The 18,155-nt window shown below is 43.7% G+C and overlaps 1 protein-coding gene and 1 pseudogene across 2 annotated transcripts in view; one reads left to right on the forward strand and one right to left on the reverse strand.

Annotated features, from left to right (window-relative positions):
• The window catches only part of UBAC2 (UBA domain containing 2), a 273,943-nt gene that overhangs the window by 250,382 nt on the left and 5,406 nt on the right, over positions 1 to 18,155 (reverse strand). For both annotated transcript variants that reach the window (XM_062193990.1, XM_062193989.1), the window contains exon 3: positions 11,587 to 11,739. In XM_062193990.1, the coding sequence (XP_062049974.1) occupies positions 11,587 to 11,617 (31 nt within the window). In that variant the 5' untranslated portion in view covers positions 11,618 to 11,739. The remainder of the gene's footprint in view (positions 1 to 11,586; positions 11,740 to 18,155) is intronic.
• On the forward strand, positions 2,230 to 2,603 carry LOC133762260 (small ribosomal subunit protein uS14m-like; annotated as a pseudogene).

Below are 18,155 nucleotides of genomic sequence, written 5' to 3' on the forward strand. Positions count from 1 at the left end.
TGAATTTTAGGATCACTTTGTTCACTTTTTAAAATGGCAACTGGAATTTTGATAGGTATTGTGCTGAGTCTGTACTGCCACCTGGTTTTGCGTGGCCCTTAACTTCAGAATGATTTTTACAGACCATTTTGAAATTGTTGAAATATTATCAAAAGAAAAATAATATTCCATGTCAAATGAAATTATGTAAAATTCAAGTTTCCCTGTGTATGGTTTTGTTGGAACATTACTATGCTCATGAATTTATGTATTGACTATGGCTGCTTCAGTACTACAATGACAGAGTTGAGCAGTTGTAACAAAAACCAGACAAACGAAAAAGCCTGAAATATTTGCTATCTAGTCTTTTAAGGAAAAAAGCTTGTATACCCTTGTTCTAGGCGATAATGAAGACAGAACGATTATTGCCTGAAGGTCTCCGCAGAATCAAACCGAGGACTATGACCAGGGGCTGGAATTTCCCATTTCTATCCCAAGGCTTCCTGATGAGCTATGTCTAGACTTGATGAACTTGGCCTTTAAAATTTTGTACTGCTGTGGTATGTAAACGCAGAAAGAAAGCATCTGGAAATATATTTGGTAAAAAGATGAAAGAGAAATGCTAAAGACTTTAAGAGGGCAGTTGCAGAACTTAAATATTATAGGTAGAACACCTTAGCAACATTTTCATCTTCATTCTCTAAAAAATTACTTGAAATTTATTTATTATGACAGAGAGAGAGACAGAGACAGAGAACTCCCATCCTCTGGATCACTCCACAAATGCTTACACTTCCAGGGCTAATCCAGGCCAAAGCTGGGATCTGTGAACTCAATGTAGTTCTCTCGTGTAGATGGCAGGGACTCAACTATTTCAGCCATCACCACTGCCTCCCAGGGTTTGCATTAGCAGGAAGCTAGAATCAGGAGTGGAGCTGGGACTTGAATCCAGGGACTCTGACATGGAATGTGAGCATCCCAATCCTCTTAACTGCTTGGTCAAACATTTGCCACCTCTCGACTTTTTAACATTTTTATCTCTCATATTTATAGTTGAGGAAAATATGACTCGGGAAACTGTCCTTCAAATTACATAAATGTCTGACTTCTGACCCTGTAGCCTTTTTACTGCCTTGACTCTCTGAAGACAGTTGTGTAAGATGTACATGCTTGCTCCAATGGATATGACTTTGCTTCTTCTAGAGTAGTTCCCATGAGCAGTGGTTTACCTTTGTTCACATATTCTACCCAGGACACTTAAGTTGAACCCTATCAGGAAGATCAGAGTTTTCCTATGAGCACACAGTGTTTCGAAAACATAGGTGGCTGGCATTGACACTGGAATTCTCTTTTGCATATGCTAAGACTGTGATTATGAAGTATTGAAAATGCACCTGGGGGCCGGCGTCGTGGCTCACTTGGTTAATCCTCTGCCTGCGGTGCTGGCATCCCATGTGTGCCGGGTTCTAGTCCAGGTTGCTCCTCTTCCAGGCTGGCTCTCTGCTATGGCCCGGGAGGGCAGTGGAGGATGGCCCAAGTGCTTGGGCCCTGCACCTGCAAGGGAGACCAGGAGGAAGCACCTGGCTCCTGGCTTTGGATAGGCGTAGCTCCAGCAGTAGTGGCCATTTCGGGGGTGAACCAACAGAAGGAAGACCTTTCTTTCTGTCTTTCTCTCTCTCACCGTCTAACTCTATCTGTCAAATAAAAAAAAAAAGAAAAGAAAAGAAAATGCACCTGACAGTTGTGTTAAAGTCTTCAGCCCCACTGAATATTCAGTTTTTGTATGTAATGTCACAGACATGTGAAAGGGCAAAGAGTAGCCAAAGAATAAAGATCAGGTTTAGAGTATTTTTTTTTTGACAGGCAGAGTTAGACAGAGAGAGAGAGAGAGAGAGAGAGAGAGAGAGAGAGAGAAAGGTCTTCCTTTTTCGTTGGTTCAGCCCCCAAATGGCTGCCATGGCCGGCGCTCTGCACTGATCCAAAGCCAGGAGCCAGGTGCTTCCTCCTGGTCTCCCATGCGGGTGGGTGCAGGGCCCAAGCACCTGGGCCATCCTCCACAGCCTTCCCGGACCACAGCAAAGAGCTGGACTGGAAGAGGAGCAACCGGGACAGAATCCGGCACCTTAACTGGAACTAGAACCCAGGGTGCTGGCGCCGCAAGCGGAGGATTAGCCAAGTGAGCCGGCCAGTTTTAGAGTATTAAAAGTGTATTTTTATTTTCATTGGTCAAAATATATTGTTTCAGGAGACATGGCGGTCTCTGAGGTGGGCTGCATGCTGCGGAAGTTCCAGCAGACGGTTCCTTTATCAGGCCAAATTCGAGGTTAATGCAGCCTGGAAAATGCCGCACGATGTGAAGAAAGCTGGCCTATGAATATGCAGATGAGAGGCTGTGGATCAGCTCACTCTGGAAGAATACCGTTTTGTCAAAAGATCTTCAGGAAGTGGCTGATGAAGAAATTGCTGCCCTTCCTCGGGATAGCTGTCCCCTCAGAACCGGGAACTGGTGTGTTATGACGTCCCGGCCATGTGGTGTGAAGCGGCGCTGCAGGATCCGTCATATCCTCTTCCGTCACTTAGCTGACCATGGGCAGCTTTCTGGGGTGCAGCGAGCAATGTGGTAAATCAGCTTCAGAAGCTGCTGAGGCTGCAGGGAAGCCAGCTCCGGCAAAGAGAGACTACTCTGATAGTCAAGACCATAGCTTTGGTAGAGGTCCAGGACAGTTATCTGGTCTACCTGATGCTGTCCGTGAATCCCTTTGAAATGCTAAGTGAGGAAATGTGGTTGTTTCATCAGTGGATTCAGCAGATTAAACATACTGTTCCCATACATGGTACAAAGAGTAGAATAATACAAAAATACTTTCTGCGAAAAAAAGAAAAGTATTGTTTCTTCATGTGAAAGCTGGGTCCATGGCTGAGTTTCCATTGACCTGACTGCTAACCATGATCTGTGCCACACCAAGAGCATCGGCTGCAGCATGTCAGGGTTGGTGCAGACCTGAAGGCTGATGGGAGAAATGCCGCAGCTGCCAAGGAGGGGCAGAGCGAAGCATTCCCATCAGGCTAATGAGACCTGGCAGCAGAGGCAGCAGGAGGTCCCGAACCTGTGCTCCCAGAATGCAAGGAGAGGGACAGGCAGCCAACAAAAGGCGGTGGGAGGAGAGGAGGAGGAAGCAATCAGAAATTCATGATTAATCCTCGGCTACGGGAGGAGCAGGAGGAGTTTGGCAAGGGGTGGTCATGAGACTAAAGAAAGCAATTAGAGTATAGCAAGCTGCTGACTTGGTTCTCAGAACACCACCTCTGGGGAGCAGCTCCTGTGCAGGCTGCTGGCACTGCGGGCTGCCCAAGCTTCCGGGCCTCCTTTGTGCTGCACTTTCCGAGGCCATGGGTGGGGCACTGGAATGTGCTCACGAGGGCTTCAGTTTTTACACAATTTGTGGAAGTAAAGATATTTTCACTGCGGTTGGCTCCAAGCCCACTCTGCCTTGCCATCTCAACTTCCCTCGTTCTGGGATTTGCCAAGGGAAATTGAGTCAGAAACACACCCTATCAGTGGCACTTAAGAAGGAAGTTTTGGAATAGTTCAAGACACACACGTGAAAAACTATAAACTCCTATTTAAACATACATAAAGAATAGCTTATTTTTATATTTATTTATTTTTTAAAGGACTGAGAGAATATTTAGGTAAAAAATTAATGAAGTATGAAACCAAGTGCTGAGTGATTAATTGAATAGAAATTATCATAATACTGAGAAAGGAAGTGTAACACACAACTTTAAGATCAAAACCAATCATTCACTATGAGGAAGGGATAATCTACTAGGAAAAATCAATGGTATTTGGATTGCTGGAAAACATGATTAATAAAAAGTTGTGAATTAAATTAACTCACTGAAAAAATAATTCTGAATATTTATAGATCAAATGTGAAATTCTGACATTTATAAGAACATAAAACATTTAATACTACATTATAATAATAACCTCAAAGTACTATATATAATACTACAATAGCCTCATTCTGTAAATTCCAATTTCCATGACTTTTTTTAAGCACTCCCATACACGTGAAGTTTAGCAACATAATCATGTTTAGGTGCTTGGTTCAGTGGCATCAAGTCCATTCACGTCACTTTATAACTATTCATCCACAGAACCCTTCATCTGCCACACTGAAGCTCTGTTCACATCACAGTAACCCCTCATTCTCCCCTTCTTCCAGCCCCTGGCAAGCACCTTCTACCTTCTGTCTTTAGGAATCTGGCTGCTCGGGGTATTTCATAAAGTGGCATCATATAGGAGTCATCTTTCTGTGACTGGCTTATATCATCTGGCATAATGTCTTCTAGGCTTATCCATCTCATAGCATATGTCAGCATTTTCCTCCTTTTCATGGCTGAATGATATCCCTTAGATGGGTGTGCTACATCCTATTTATCTGTTCATCTGTTGATGGACATTTGTGTTGCTTCCACATTTTGGCCATCGTGACTAATACAACCATGGACTCTTGTGTACAGGTATCCCCTTGATACTTTGCTTTTAATTCTTTGGAAATACATAACACTATTCTGTGCATGGCACATAGGGTATACGAGCCTCACCCTGACATGGAATGACACATTCTCCAGTCATCATCGGGCAGGTACCTGAGCACAACACTCTCATGTTCCACATTGAGATTTTTAAACTTGAGACAGTCATGAATGAAGTGATTAAGACGCGCCTTGTGGAACTGCTGAATCATATGCTAGTTCCAGTTTTAATGTTTTGAAGAATCATAATACTTTTTGCCACATTTTACATTCCCACCAACAGTGCACAGGGTTTCAGTTTCACCATTTCCTCACCAACACTTGTTATTTTCTGTTTTTTTTTTTTCTTTTATAATAGGCATCTCAGTGTATGTAAAGCTCTTAGCATGTTTTTAAGCAATGGCTGCTATTTGGTTTTTCTGGGCAAGCATTTATGCGGCATCCATGACTTTCCCACATCAGCTCTCTTAGTGGCCACCTCCACAGTTAAGGTTAGAATGCAGCTTGACAAAGCCTTTCACAATTAGTGCTTGGTGCTTCTATATTGTATTGGTTTCTCCTTTTCTCTTTCGGAGTCCTTGGTACCAACTTATATTTGCTTTGGGGGGATATCCCAGATCCCAGATTTGTGGGCTTATTGTTTATTTCTGTTTTGGAATTTACTATACATACATTCATTTCCACTCTATCAGTCAAGAGAATTTATTCTGCCCACTTGTTCGTGCCACCATCTGTCTGGACACTTGAAGGACCATTCCCATATATACTCAGTGGTGATGCTCTCCCTATGCCTGGGTGACCTTACGCTAGCATCAGAGGCCCAGTTCTTAAAACACTAAACTCCATCCCCACCGGCTGACAAACAGCCACAGTTTTACAACTCCAAAGGCCCCACCTGGGGATTTCTCCTTTGGGAAACTCCATGATTCCGCATCCCAAGGATTATTAATTGACAGAGAAGGGGGCTTCCAGGCCTGTGCTTAGAAGGCATCCTGTGCTCTTAAAATTCTTCGTATTTTCTGAGTAAAAAGTTCTATAATTTCGTTTCGCAGTAGGCTCTGCAAAATCTACAGCCTGTCCTAAAGAGATGTGTTGATTTGAGCAAATGATGTAGCTAGTCCTGAGCAGATCATTGTCTTTTTACACAACGGAGCTCTTTTTAAAGTGGATAAAGGGGGTCGGCATTGTGGCGCAGCAGGTTAAAGCCCTGGCCTGAAGTGCCAGCATCCCACTTGGGCACTGGTTTGAGTCCTGGCTGCTCCTCTTCCAATCCAGCTCTTTGGCTATGGCCTGAGAAAGCAGGGGAAGATGGCCCAAGTCCTTGGCCTCCTGCACCCATGCTGGAGACCCAGAAGAAGCTCCTGGCTCCTGGCTTTGGATCAGTGTAGCTCTGGCCGTTGCGGCCATCTGGGGAGTGAACCAGCGGATGGAAGACCTCTCTCTCTGTCTCTACCTCTCTCTGTTTGTACTCTGTTTTTCAAATAAAATAAAATAAATCTTTAAAAAACAAAGTGGATAAAGGATTCTGCCTTAAAGTCACCTCCAGGGAATTATGTAAGGGCCGCCACACCAGGACCCTCTGTGCTGGCCAAGGACTCCCTCTGGCGCTTCTCCTCTGCACTGATCCTGGCCAACATTCTTCCAGAACTCAACCCCCGAAAAAAGGCATTTCGAGAGGGATCAGCATTTTTCTGTTATGCAAAGTGATATGTTTTTAAGAGGCATACATAACCTTTCCCTAAACTCAAGATTTTTTTCTGATTCTTGCTTCTTGTGTTCTTGAAGACATCATCCCCCAATCTGTTTCAATTATATATTTTTATTCTTATTACTATGTTTTCTAGAAAATTTTTCAAGTTTTGCTAAATAAATCTTCAAAAGCAGACTGGCTTTGTGTCTGGTTTCACTTAGTCAATTTCGGTGAATGTTTATTTCAAAATAAATGCTAAATTGCTGCCTAATTTGTGCTGTATTGGTTCATTAGAGGGCCTTATCTACAATCGAAATGATCCAGGACAAAGCTTTAAGTCTGTGATGGCCACGGCATGCCACGGTGGCTGGCTGAGCATTATTTCTGGGTATAGGTAGGAGGGTATTTCTAGAAGAGCCTGGCATTTGAGTTGGTGGACGGAGTAAAGCCTTCGGCCCTCCCCAGTGAGCAGGAGCATCATCCTTTCTGTCCAGGGCACGGATCGAGCAGTGAGGCGGGGGAAAGTTAAAGACGCTCTGCCTGACCGTGTGAGCTGGGATTTTCCTCTTCCTCCCACTGTACCTCTGGTTCTCAAACCTCCAGACTTGGGCTGGAATCTCCACCACTGGCTCTTAGTATCTCAGGCCTTCAGACCACACCGTCAGCTTCTCTGGGTCTCCTGCTTGCAAATGGCAGATGGTGGAACTTAGCCTCTATAATGGAGGGAGACTCTTCCTTATAGCCCTTTTCATTCTATATGTGTATTTGTATTTAATACAGCATGAGTCAGTGATGGAGATACATTCTGAAAAATGTGCTGGTAGGCGATTGTGGTCTGTGAACATCATGACATATACTTACATGGGCTAAGACAGCTATGATGTCACTAAGTTGATATAATGTTAGGGGAACACTGTTCTATAGACAGTCCACTGTTGACTGAAACAACATTATGCTCTATCTGTGTATATTTCTGTTTCTCTGGGGAACTCTGACAACTACAGTACACAAGTCCCACTTTAGCCCATTCCAAAAGACACTAAATTATTTAGGAACATGAACGTGTTTGTATAATTAATCTGTGATATGTACTTTAACTCACTTATCTTACAGGAATATTGTGGGAACTCATTTCGTTAGGTTAAAAATTGGTTTACATAACAGCACTGTATAAACCAAACTATTATTATTCTGATTACACATTCATTGTTATTATGTATGGCCAACATGTGATTATATATAGCGTAGCTCTGATAATAGGCTGTTGTGATCTAATGGCATTAAAGACAGTTTTCACTTAACATCAGTTCCAGTCCTTTTCCTAAATGATGACCTGGCAGGTGTAGGCTTTGCAATACAAACTGATATGGAGGTACTGATGCAGGTCTGGACTGCACGTCACAGGTGGGGGAGTGAGGGAGCAACACCATCTGCTCTTTCATTCACAGAGAGCACAAAAATTGCCCACGCATAAGAACAAAACTGCTCATGAAGAGCTGAAAGAGAGCAAACGTCTAAAGCTCATTCAAAGAGAAAAAGAGAGAGAAGTTAGGGGTGCAGATACCTCTTTAGTCACAGGGCAGGGAGTTTCATGTTGCAGTCTGGACTTCACACATACAAGGGGTCTGCAAAAATGTTCATGAAAAATGCGCATTGTGAAAGTACTATGTAAGGATTTCAAAGTTTTCTTGACACCAATATAACTTATCCTTTAATTCCATTTTCCATGACATTTGTGGAGTCCCTCTGTATAGTAAACAGCTCTAATGACAGTTCCTCGACACAGCTTCTAATTATTTAGTGGCTAATAACCACTGAGCCTTTGCATAGGCAGACCCTGTGCTGAAGGTTTGCAGACACCACCATGCAGACCTCTCACACCCCAGGTCCTGTGCTTTGCAGTTGATCTAGACACTGGCCACAGCACAGTGAGCAGCAAAGGGTCCAGCTGAAACTCCTCCCATATCTGTGAGGCCACTGTGGCTCATCTGTGTAAAGCTGGCTACCACCTTTGTAGTCCTCTCTTTTTTTAAAAAACAAAAAGATCTACTATTTATTTGAGAGGTAGAGTTACATACAGACACAGAGAGGGAGAGACAGAGAGAAAGGTCTTCCATCCGCTAGCTCACTCCCCAAATGGCTGCACCAGCTGGAGCTGGGCTGATCTGAAGCCAAGGGCCAGGAGCTTCTTCGAGGTCTCCTATGCAAGTGCAGGTGCAGGTGCCCGAGGACTTGGACCATCCTCTACTGATTTCCCAGGCCATAGCAGAGAGCTAGATCGGAAGAGGAGATGCCAGGATATGAACTGGCACCCATGCAGGATGCTGACACCGCAGCAGGAGGCTTAGCCCACTACGCCACAGTGCTAGCCCCTGTAGTTCCCTCTTGTACCCATTGTATCCCAGTGTCAGGAGTACCTTCTCACAAGCAGGGAGTGTCCTTTTTCGTTAGCCTTGGTTGAATGGTTGCCACCTTTCCACTTGGCTTGCCTGCCTTCTCCAGCTCCAGTCTATTCCGATTGCAGATATCACTAACAACCCCCAAACCTGAGATATCTTCCTTCCTTCCTTCCTTCCCTCCTTCCTTCCTTCCTTCCTTCCTTCCTTCCTCCCTCCCTCCCTCCCTTCCTTCCTTCCTTCCTTCTCTCTCTATCTCTCTCTTTCTTTCATTATAAATATTTATTTATTTATTTGAAGAGCAGAGTTAAAGAGAGGGAGAGACAGAGACAGAGAGAGAGAGAGAGAGAAAGAGAGAAAGAGATCTTCCATCTATTGGTTCACACCCCAGATAGCTTCAATGATCAGCACTTGACCAGGCTGAAGCCAGGAGGCAGGAGCTTCATCCAGGTCTCCCATGGGAGTGGCAGGGGTCTAAACACTTGGGCCATCTTCTGCTATTTTTCTCAGCCATTAGCAGGGAGCTGGATTAGAAGTGGAACAGTTGGGACACAAAGCAGCAACCCATAAGGAACGCTGATCTTGCCCACTATGCCACAATGAAAGAAACCTGAGGTTTCATTCTTGATCGCACAAATCCAACAGGGATGTTTCTAGCCAGGAAGTAATCCTGAGGCTCTCTCCTTTACGCCATGACTCAGGGATCCAGGCTCCTGCCATCTGGAGTCCCTCCATGCTCCACATGTGGTTCCCAGGGCTGCTGTTGTAGAAGGGAGAGAGAATGAGGATCACACGGGAGGCTTTATGACTAGACCTGGAGGTGGTGTTTCAGCGTGCAATTCACTTCCTCCAGCAAGAACCCAGTTGCACAACCCCAGCTCATGGCAAGAACGGGTAAGAAATGAAGCCTGGTGCCTGTGTGCTAGGAAGAGAGGCAGGACAGTACACATACAGCAAAGTCATTCCTCTGCCCAGAACCCGAGAGTGACTGGCTGACTCAGAGTCAAACTCAAGGTTGCCATAGTGGCCTGTAAGGTACCGCTGAATCCACTGACCTCCATAGCTTTTGGCTCTGGCTTCACATCGTCCTTTCCCACGTTCCCACCCACGCCTCTCCAGCCACCATGGCTATGCTATGGCGGCTGCTCTGATAGACCAGGCCTGCCCCTGCCTCAGTGCCTTTGTGCTTTTGGTCTCCTTCCCTGGAATATTCTTCCCCTAGATACCTGCTGTCATCCATTTTCTGTGGCTAATGACAGAATACCAAAGACTGGGAAAGTTGTAAAGAAAAGAGGTTTGTGTTGGCTTATGGTTCTGGTCTAAGGTCAAGGGGCAGCATCTAGTGATGGCCTTCCTGCTGCAAGAATCCAGAGGCGACACCAGGCATCTCAAAATGGTATCTTGTAATGGTGATTAAATTTCAACATGAGCTGCACGGCTCGCTCCCGTACCTCCTTCAAGTCTTTGTTCAATAGTTCTCTGGGTTCAGACCTTCCCTGTTGCACTACTTAGAGTTCAATCCAGCTCACTCTGATTGCACTGCAGTTATCCCCCTTGTTTTATTTTTCATCTTAAAACTTGCCTCTCCCAGAATTCTCTACCTTTGCTTGTCTGGCTTGAGTATAGCCTGTCCCCTGCACTAGCATGTAAGTTCCACAAGGGCAGATTTTGATCCTTTGAAAAATCATGCTCTATCTGAAGTACCTACAACAGTACATAGCACATAGTAGGTGCTCACTGTATATTTAGAGATGAGACTATATTTAATGTACTACAGAGATAGGCATTTCCTAATGATATTTCTAATTATCATTTTATTTATTCAAAGATTTATTTCTTTATTTGAAAGGTAGAGTTACTGAGAGGCAGAGACAGAGAGAGGTCTTCCATCTGCTGGTCCACTCCCCAAATGGCCATAATGGCAGGAGCTAGGGCAATCCGAAGCCAGGAGCCAGAAGGTCCTGCAGGCGGTGGCTTTACCCACAAAGCCACAGTACTGGCTCCTCTAATTATCATTTTAAAACCTTTCCAGCAGGTGCTGTGGCGCAGCGGGTTAACACCCTGGCCTAAAGTGCTGGCATCCCTTACGGGCGCTGGTTCAAGACCTGGTTGCTCCACTTCCCATCTAGCTCTCTGCTGTGGCCTGGGAAAGCAGTAGAAGATGGTCCAAGTCCTTGGGCCCCTGCACCCGCATGGGAGACCCAGAAGACGCTCCTGGCTCCTGGCTCTGGATTGGCGCAGCTCTAGACGTTGGAAGACCTCTCTCTCTCTCTCTCTGGCTCTCCTCTCTCTGTGTAACTCCGACTTTCAAACAAATAAATAAATCTTAAAAAAAAAAAAATTCCATATATGTGAATCGGTGTTCAGTCTAGCAGTGTCCCACATCGGAGTGCCTGGATTCAGTTCCTGGCTCTGGCTCCTGACTCCAACTTCCTGTCGATGCAGATTCTGGAAGGCAGCAGCTGATGGTTTAAATGGGTTCTTCCCACCCATGTGAGAGATCTGCATTGTGTTCCTAGCTCCTGGATTTGGCCCTTGTCCAGCCCAGGCTGTTGTGGTGGGCATTTGGGGAGTGAATCAGCAGATGAAACTGTGTCTGCATGCCTGTCTCCCCGTCTCTCAAATAAATTAAAAATTCAAAAAATATCTCATGTATGAGAGACAATAGAAAGAATAATAAATTTATATTTGGGTTCATATTAGAAAATCACAGATCATTCTAATTATCTAAGCACCTTTTCCTAGGAATAATTCCAAATAGTAAGAAACAGGTTTCTAGTGTATATTTGTGGAAAGATGGTGAGGAGTGAGAAAAGACAAAGAGAAGGACTAAAATAGAATGAAAGTCAAAATTCGAGCCAAGAAATCTCAGTCACTTCTTTTGCTAACCCTAGATCACTTACTTAAAATCTTAGCAAGTTAAGAGAATAATTTTACTAACATTTCTTTACATTTTGTTTGTGTATCTCAGCTTACCTGTTCCTTCACCTTGATGATACATTTCCATTCACTCAGAGCTGGGGTGTGGACGTGGTGGATTTATTCCCTCCACTTGTTGGATGGCAGCACTATTGAGACGGGTTTGTCCAGCCAAGTGAGCAAAAGGTGCTGGTCAACGACTTTGCCTGCCTGCAGGTTGGCAGAAGGAGAAGAGCAGGTTAAGACAGGAAGTTTGGTTTTGATCCTGATGGCTCAGTAACTGCTTTACCTCTCCCATCCCCTCAGGATGCAGCAGAATGAGGGAAGAATCTGTAGACTCAGAGTTTTACAGAGAGAGAAGTTGCAGAAGGTGCCAGAGCTGTCGCTGGGTTTCCTGCTGGAGAAATTACTTTACTGAATGAAAATGTTTTATACTAAGTTAGGTTTAAAGCATTAAAAAGTACAGATATTTGATTCCATTTTCTTTCAGGATCATATCTACTGTGCTTACCATAGTAACCACGGTCACTCTATGCAACTGTCTTTAGTAAATATTTGGTTGCAAACAGACACTGGGCAGCTTGACAAACACAACTCTAGTAATCAGACTGGTCTTTGCAAGGAACTTTCTCCCTATCTCTTATGTAAAATATCTGTATTTTTCCACTTTCCTTTTGTTTTCTTCTTCTTTTCCATTTCCCTTGGTATTTTCCCATGTGTTACCCTTTGCACTATTAGAATGATCCAAAATGCATGATTTCACTGTCCTCAAAGAGCTAGTACGCCTGGGACATGCACTGAATGTCAGGTATCCCAGAAGTTGTGAATGGCAGGGACACTTACATTCTGACACTTACTGTGTTTCTAATCTACTGAGGGCTTCCAGATTGGAATTCCGAACACAAGCTAGGAAACAGTCAGGTAGCATTAGTTACTGTGAGATTTCCTCATCAACCAAACCATTCGCAGAAGTTCAGAAATGGACAAGTCCAGTCTAGTGGAATTCTTGACTACCCACTACTCCCAGTAGCAAGGGTTAAAGAAAACTTGGCTAAGTTAACAATGAATTATAATTCACTTTTTTATTCTGAGTATGTTTGCCTGCCCAGGCCTGAAAGCCTTATTTTTGGAGAAAAAGGTGTTCTAAGGGCTTAAGAACAAGGTCTGTAATTCTGTTGGAAGCACCAGGGTTCTTCCCACCCTCCCAATATTTAGACTGAACTAAAAAAGACCTGTCTTAGTCTGGAATAATTTCTGGTTGTTCATTATGGAGGGGGAGGGGAGGGTCTGCAAATTTCATCAGAATCCCAAGGTGGTTGTACTTTGGAAAAATCCACACTTTGATACACTGTTCTTTAAAGAATATTATAGAGTTTCATGGGGATTTAGATGAAGTCAAACATGATCTAGCCTTTGATAAGATCTCCACAGAATTTTTTTTTAAATGTAATTCTTAAATTTGTAGTCTCTGTCCCAGAAAAATAATGGTTTATTTTCAAGGAAGGTAGATAGAATGAATCTGGCTGGTTACAAAAGCTCTGGGGTTTTATATATTCACACACACACACACACTGTGTGTGTATACATACATATATATGTGTGTGTGTGTATATATATATATATATATATATATATATATATATATATATAAAGTCATGATATCTGCAAAGAGAGAACTTTTTACTTTTTTCTTTATGATTTGGATGCTCTTCCTTTCTTTTTCTGGCCTAATTGCTCTGGCCAGGACTTCCAGTTTTATGCTGAATTAAAGTGGTCCTTGCCTTGTGCCTGATCTTAACAGAAAAGCTTTCACCTTTTCACCACTGAGGCTGTGTTAGCTGTGGGCTTGCCATACACAGACTTTTTTATTTTCATGAACATTGCTTTTCTACCCAATGTTGAATTTTCCCAAATGCTTTTTCTGCATCTATTAAGGTGATCATATGATTTTTATCCTTCATTCTACTTGTATATTACATTACTTGTTTAAAAAAATATTTAAATTAAATTAATTAAACATGAATGTCACATACTTCCACTCTTCCAGAAGTAGTCAGGTATTCAAGCAGTTGGGGACAAAAGGGAAACTCGGTTTTGACACTTACTGGTGTTACTGGAAACTATTATGACTTAGAACATGCGTGTTTAGAAAAGTTTAGGAATACAGAGATTTGGAAGTCCTATCAGAAGACCTACAATCTATTTAAAATGCTAAAATTTCATCTAATTAGTCCCTCATTTCCAAACAGTTTAGCAAAAGTTTGTAGCAAAGCCAAAGGATAGCTCAAACCTGAAATAATGTGGCATGCAACACTGTGAGTTTAAATAAATGAATTACAAATACTAACAATGATAAGAAATGTGGTAGGAGCCAGTGCTGTGGTGTAGCAGGTAAAGCTGCCACCTGCAGGGCAGGCATCCCATATGGGTGCCAGTTTGAGTCCTAGCTGGTCCACTTCCAACCCAGGTCTATGCTATGGCCTGGGAAAGCAGTAGAAGATGGCCCAAGTCCTTGGGCCTCTGTACCTGCGTAGGAGACCCAAAAGAAGCTCCTGGCTCCTGGTTTCAGATTGGCCCAGCTCCAGCTGTTGTGGCCACTTGGGTAGTAAACCAGCGGATGGAAGATCTCTCTCTCTCTCTCTGTCCCTGCCTCTCTGTAACTCTGCCTTTGAAATAAATAAATAAATCTTAAAAAAAAAAAAAACCAGAAATGTGGGAGATAACCAGATATGGTCATAATGAATATATACTTTAAAGAATTTTGAATGATATCCTTCTAAGTGTTCTTCTATGGCTTAAAAATTTGTTTTGTTGTTCTTCCAGAGTATACTGAAACATTTCCTGTTTTTTTAAAACAATACATTTTTAGAATATTTTTAACTTCTTAACACCTGCCTATTCAAGGGATTTTGAAAGTACAGTCTGAATGTGAAGCCTCAAGTAAAAATGACATTTCATAATTTAGAGGAAATACTATTCTTTCTGAAATGTACAGATGGCCCATGGCATCACGTATTTCAAGGCAGGTGTTACTAGATGTATGTGTGTTTAGAATTGTCATTCCCTACTAGAAAATAGAAGCTTCAAACTTTTATGCTATTTTTTTAGTAAATCTCTTTAACTTTTTAATGCCTTTTGCTCCAAATCTCTTTATTCTGGTAACAATGTAGCTGCGCTAAGCTACATTTTGTTGAGTATTTGCATAGTACGTATTTTCCCCATCCTTCTACATTTTACCTTTTTAATGATTTAGGTGTACTTCTTTTAAACAACACATGTATGGCATTTATTCCTTATTCATATTGGCAATCTTGGTCTTTTAAGGGGATTATTATTGTAGTGACTAATATATGTGGATTCCTTTATGCTTTCCATTTGTTGGCTTTCCTATATTTTTACTCCTTCTCTTTTTTTAAATTTACTTTTCTACTGAACTTCTCCCCCTCCCCCACCTTCTGGCTTTTTATATTACTCATTTGGATGATAAACATTCTATGTGTACATTATGAACACCCCATTTGTTACATTTAACAAATTCTAAAATTAATTAATACCTTCCTCTTGGACCATATGAAAACCTTCAAATACCAGCCTGCTTTATATACAGCTGTTTAGTATTTCTGGTTAAATCCCACAAATTAAGTGTTACTATTTTGTTTGATATTGCCAGTATTTGTTTAGATCTGCTCACATATTTGTTCACCAATCTTTCTTGTACCTCAGGTCTTTCTTCTGGGATTACTTTCTTCTTGCCTAAAACATATCCTCCCTTTTGTCTATTGAGCTGTAATTCACACTGCATTCTATTCACCATGTAAGTGTTCAATCAGTGGTTTTTACTCTGTTCACAACGCTGTGCAACCATCACCCCTGTCTAGTTCCAGAGCATTGTCCTCACCCCATGAAGAAAGCCCATAATTATTAGCAAGTAGGCCCTGTCTTCCTGTCTGCCAGGCACTGGCACCCACAAACCTACTTCCTATTTCTTTAGATTTGCTTATTCTGGATATTTCAAATAAATCATCACGTAATATGTGGCCTTCTGTGTCTGCTATGTCTGGCTGCTTTCACGTGTTGTTTTCAAGACTCATACTTTTTTTTTTTTTTAAAAAAGCTTCATTTATTTATTTGGAAGGCAGAGTTACACAGAGAGAAGGAGAGAGAGAAAGAGAAAGTGAGAGAGAGAGAGAGAGAGAGAGAGCAAGAGCGAGAGCGAGAGAGCAAGCGCCGGCATCGTGGCTCAACAGGCTAATCCTCCGCCTTGCAGCGCTGGCACACCGGGTTCTAGTCCCGGTCGGGGAGCCGGATTCTGTCCCGGTTGCCCCTCTTCCAGGTCAGCTCTCTGCTGTGGCCCGGGAGTGCAGTGGAGGATGGCCCAAGTGCTTGGGCCCTGCACCCCATGGTGCACGTGGCTCTTGCCTTCGGATCAGCGTGGTGTGCCGGCCGTGGCAGCCATTGGAGGGTGAACCAACGGCAAAGGAAGACCTTTCTATCTGTCTCTCTCTCTATCCACTCTGCCTGTCAAAAAAAAAAAAAAAAAAAAAAAAAAGAGAGAGAGAGAGAGAGAGGTTTTCCATGGGCTGGTTCACTCTCCAAATAGCCTCAATGGCTGGGGCTGCACCTAGGGCAACCCGAAGCCAGGAGCCTGAAACTCCAACTGGGTGTCCCACATGGGTGGCAGGGGCCCAAGTAGTTGTGCCATCTTCCACTGGTTTCTCAGGCACATTAGCAGGTAGCTGGATTGGAAGTGGAGCAGCCAGGACTTGAATCCATGTCCACATGAGATGCAGGCATTGCAGGTGGTGGCCTAACCTGCTGTGCCACAGTGTTGGCCCCTGTTCACACATTTTTTTAAAAAAAGATTTATTTTAAAGTCAGAGTGACATAGAGAGAGGGAGACAGAAAGAGTGAAAGATCTTCTATCTGCTAGTTCTCTCCCAAAGTGGCCACAAGAGTCAGGGCGGTGCCTGGCTGAAGCCAGGAGCCAGGAATTCCATTTAGGTCTCCCATATGGCTGGCGGGAGTCCAGGCTCTTGTGTCATCATTTACTGCCTTCTCAGGCACATTAGCAAGGATGCTAGATCAAAAGCAGACCAGCTAGGTGTCAAAGAGACACTCAGATATAGGATGCCGTTGTCACAAGTGGTGCCACAATGCCAGCCCTTCAAGGCTCATACATTTTATGGCATAATGAGAACATAATCTCTCTTTTATAGTTGAATAATATTCCATTGTATGGACATGCTACATTTTTTTCTTTTTCTTTTTTCTTTTCTTTTTTTTTTTTGACAGGCAGAGTGGACAGTGAGAGAGAGAGAGAGAAAAGTCTTCCTTTTGCCGTTGGTTCACCCTCCAATGGCCGCTGTGGCCAGCACGCTAAGGCCGGTGCACTGCACTGATCCGAAGGCAGGAGCCAGGTGCTTCTCCTGGTCTCCATGTGGGTGCAGGGCCCAAGGACTTGGGCCATCCTTCACTGCACTCCCGGGCCACTGCAGAGAGCTGGACTGGAAGAGGGGCAACTGGGACAGAATCTGGCGCCCCGACTGGGACTAGAACCCGGTGTGCTGGCACCGCAGGTGGAAGATTAGCCTATCGAGCCGCGGCGCCTGCCTGGATATGCTACATTTTGTTTAAACCTTCATCAATTGATGAGTATTTGGGTTGTTAGTATTTTTGGCTGTGATGAACAATGGTGTTATAAACATTTATGTTCAAGTTTTGTGTGGTCATATGTTTTCACTTCTCCTGGATGCATGCCTAGGAATGGGACTGCTGGGTTGTATGGTGAGTGCGCATTTAAGTTTTTGAGGAATTGCTGAACAGTTTTCTAAAGTGGCTGCTCCATTTTAAAATGCCACATGGTGTTTAAGAACTCCAGTTTCGGCCGGCACCATGGTCAACAGGCTAATCCTCTGCCTTGCGGCGCCGGCACACTGGGTTCTAGTCCCGGTTGGGGCGCCGGATTCTATCCCAGTTGCTCCTCTTCCAGGCCAGCTCTCTGCTATGGCCTAGGAAGGCAGTGGAGGATGACCCAAGTGCTTGGGCCCTGCACCCGCATTGGAGACCAGGAGAAGCACCTGGCTCCTGGCTTCCGATCAGCGTGATGCGCCGGCCGCAGCGGCCATTGGAGGGTGAACCAACGGCAAAAAGGAAGATCTTTCTCTCTGTCTCTCTCTCTATCCACTCAGCCTGTCAAAAAAAAAAAAAAAAAAAAAAAAAGAACTCCAGTTTCTCCATGCCCTCAGCCACGTTAGCCAATCTATCTTAGAGCATGTGAAATGATATCTCATTGTGGCTTAGTTCTGTATTTTCCTAACAAGTAATAATGCTGAGCATCCCTTCATACGCTTATTGGCCATTTGTATTTTTTCAGAGAAATGTATACTCAGATCATTTGTCCATTTTTGTTTTATTTGTTTATTTATTGGCAATGAGGAGGAGGATGAGCTAGGAATGTGGGGGGGAGGGAGAGAGAGAGAGAGAGAATCTCATTGCTGGTTCATTCCCCAAATGGCTGCTGCAGCAGCAGCATCCAGGGCACAGCTAAGCGGAAGCCAGGAGCCAGGAACTCAATCTGTGTATCCCACACAGGTGGCAGAGACCCAAGTACCTGAGCCATCACCTGC

The sequence above is a fragment of the Lepus europaeus genome, chromosome 6 (assembly GCF_033115175.1).
Source record: "Lepus europaeus isolate LE1 chromosome 6, mLepTim1.pri, whole genome shotgun sequence".
In the NCBI taxonomy this organism is placed as follows: domain Eukaryota; kingdom Metazoa; phylum Chordata; class Mammalia; order Lagomorpha; family Leporidae; genus Lepus; species Lepus europaeus.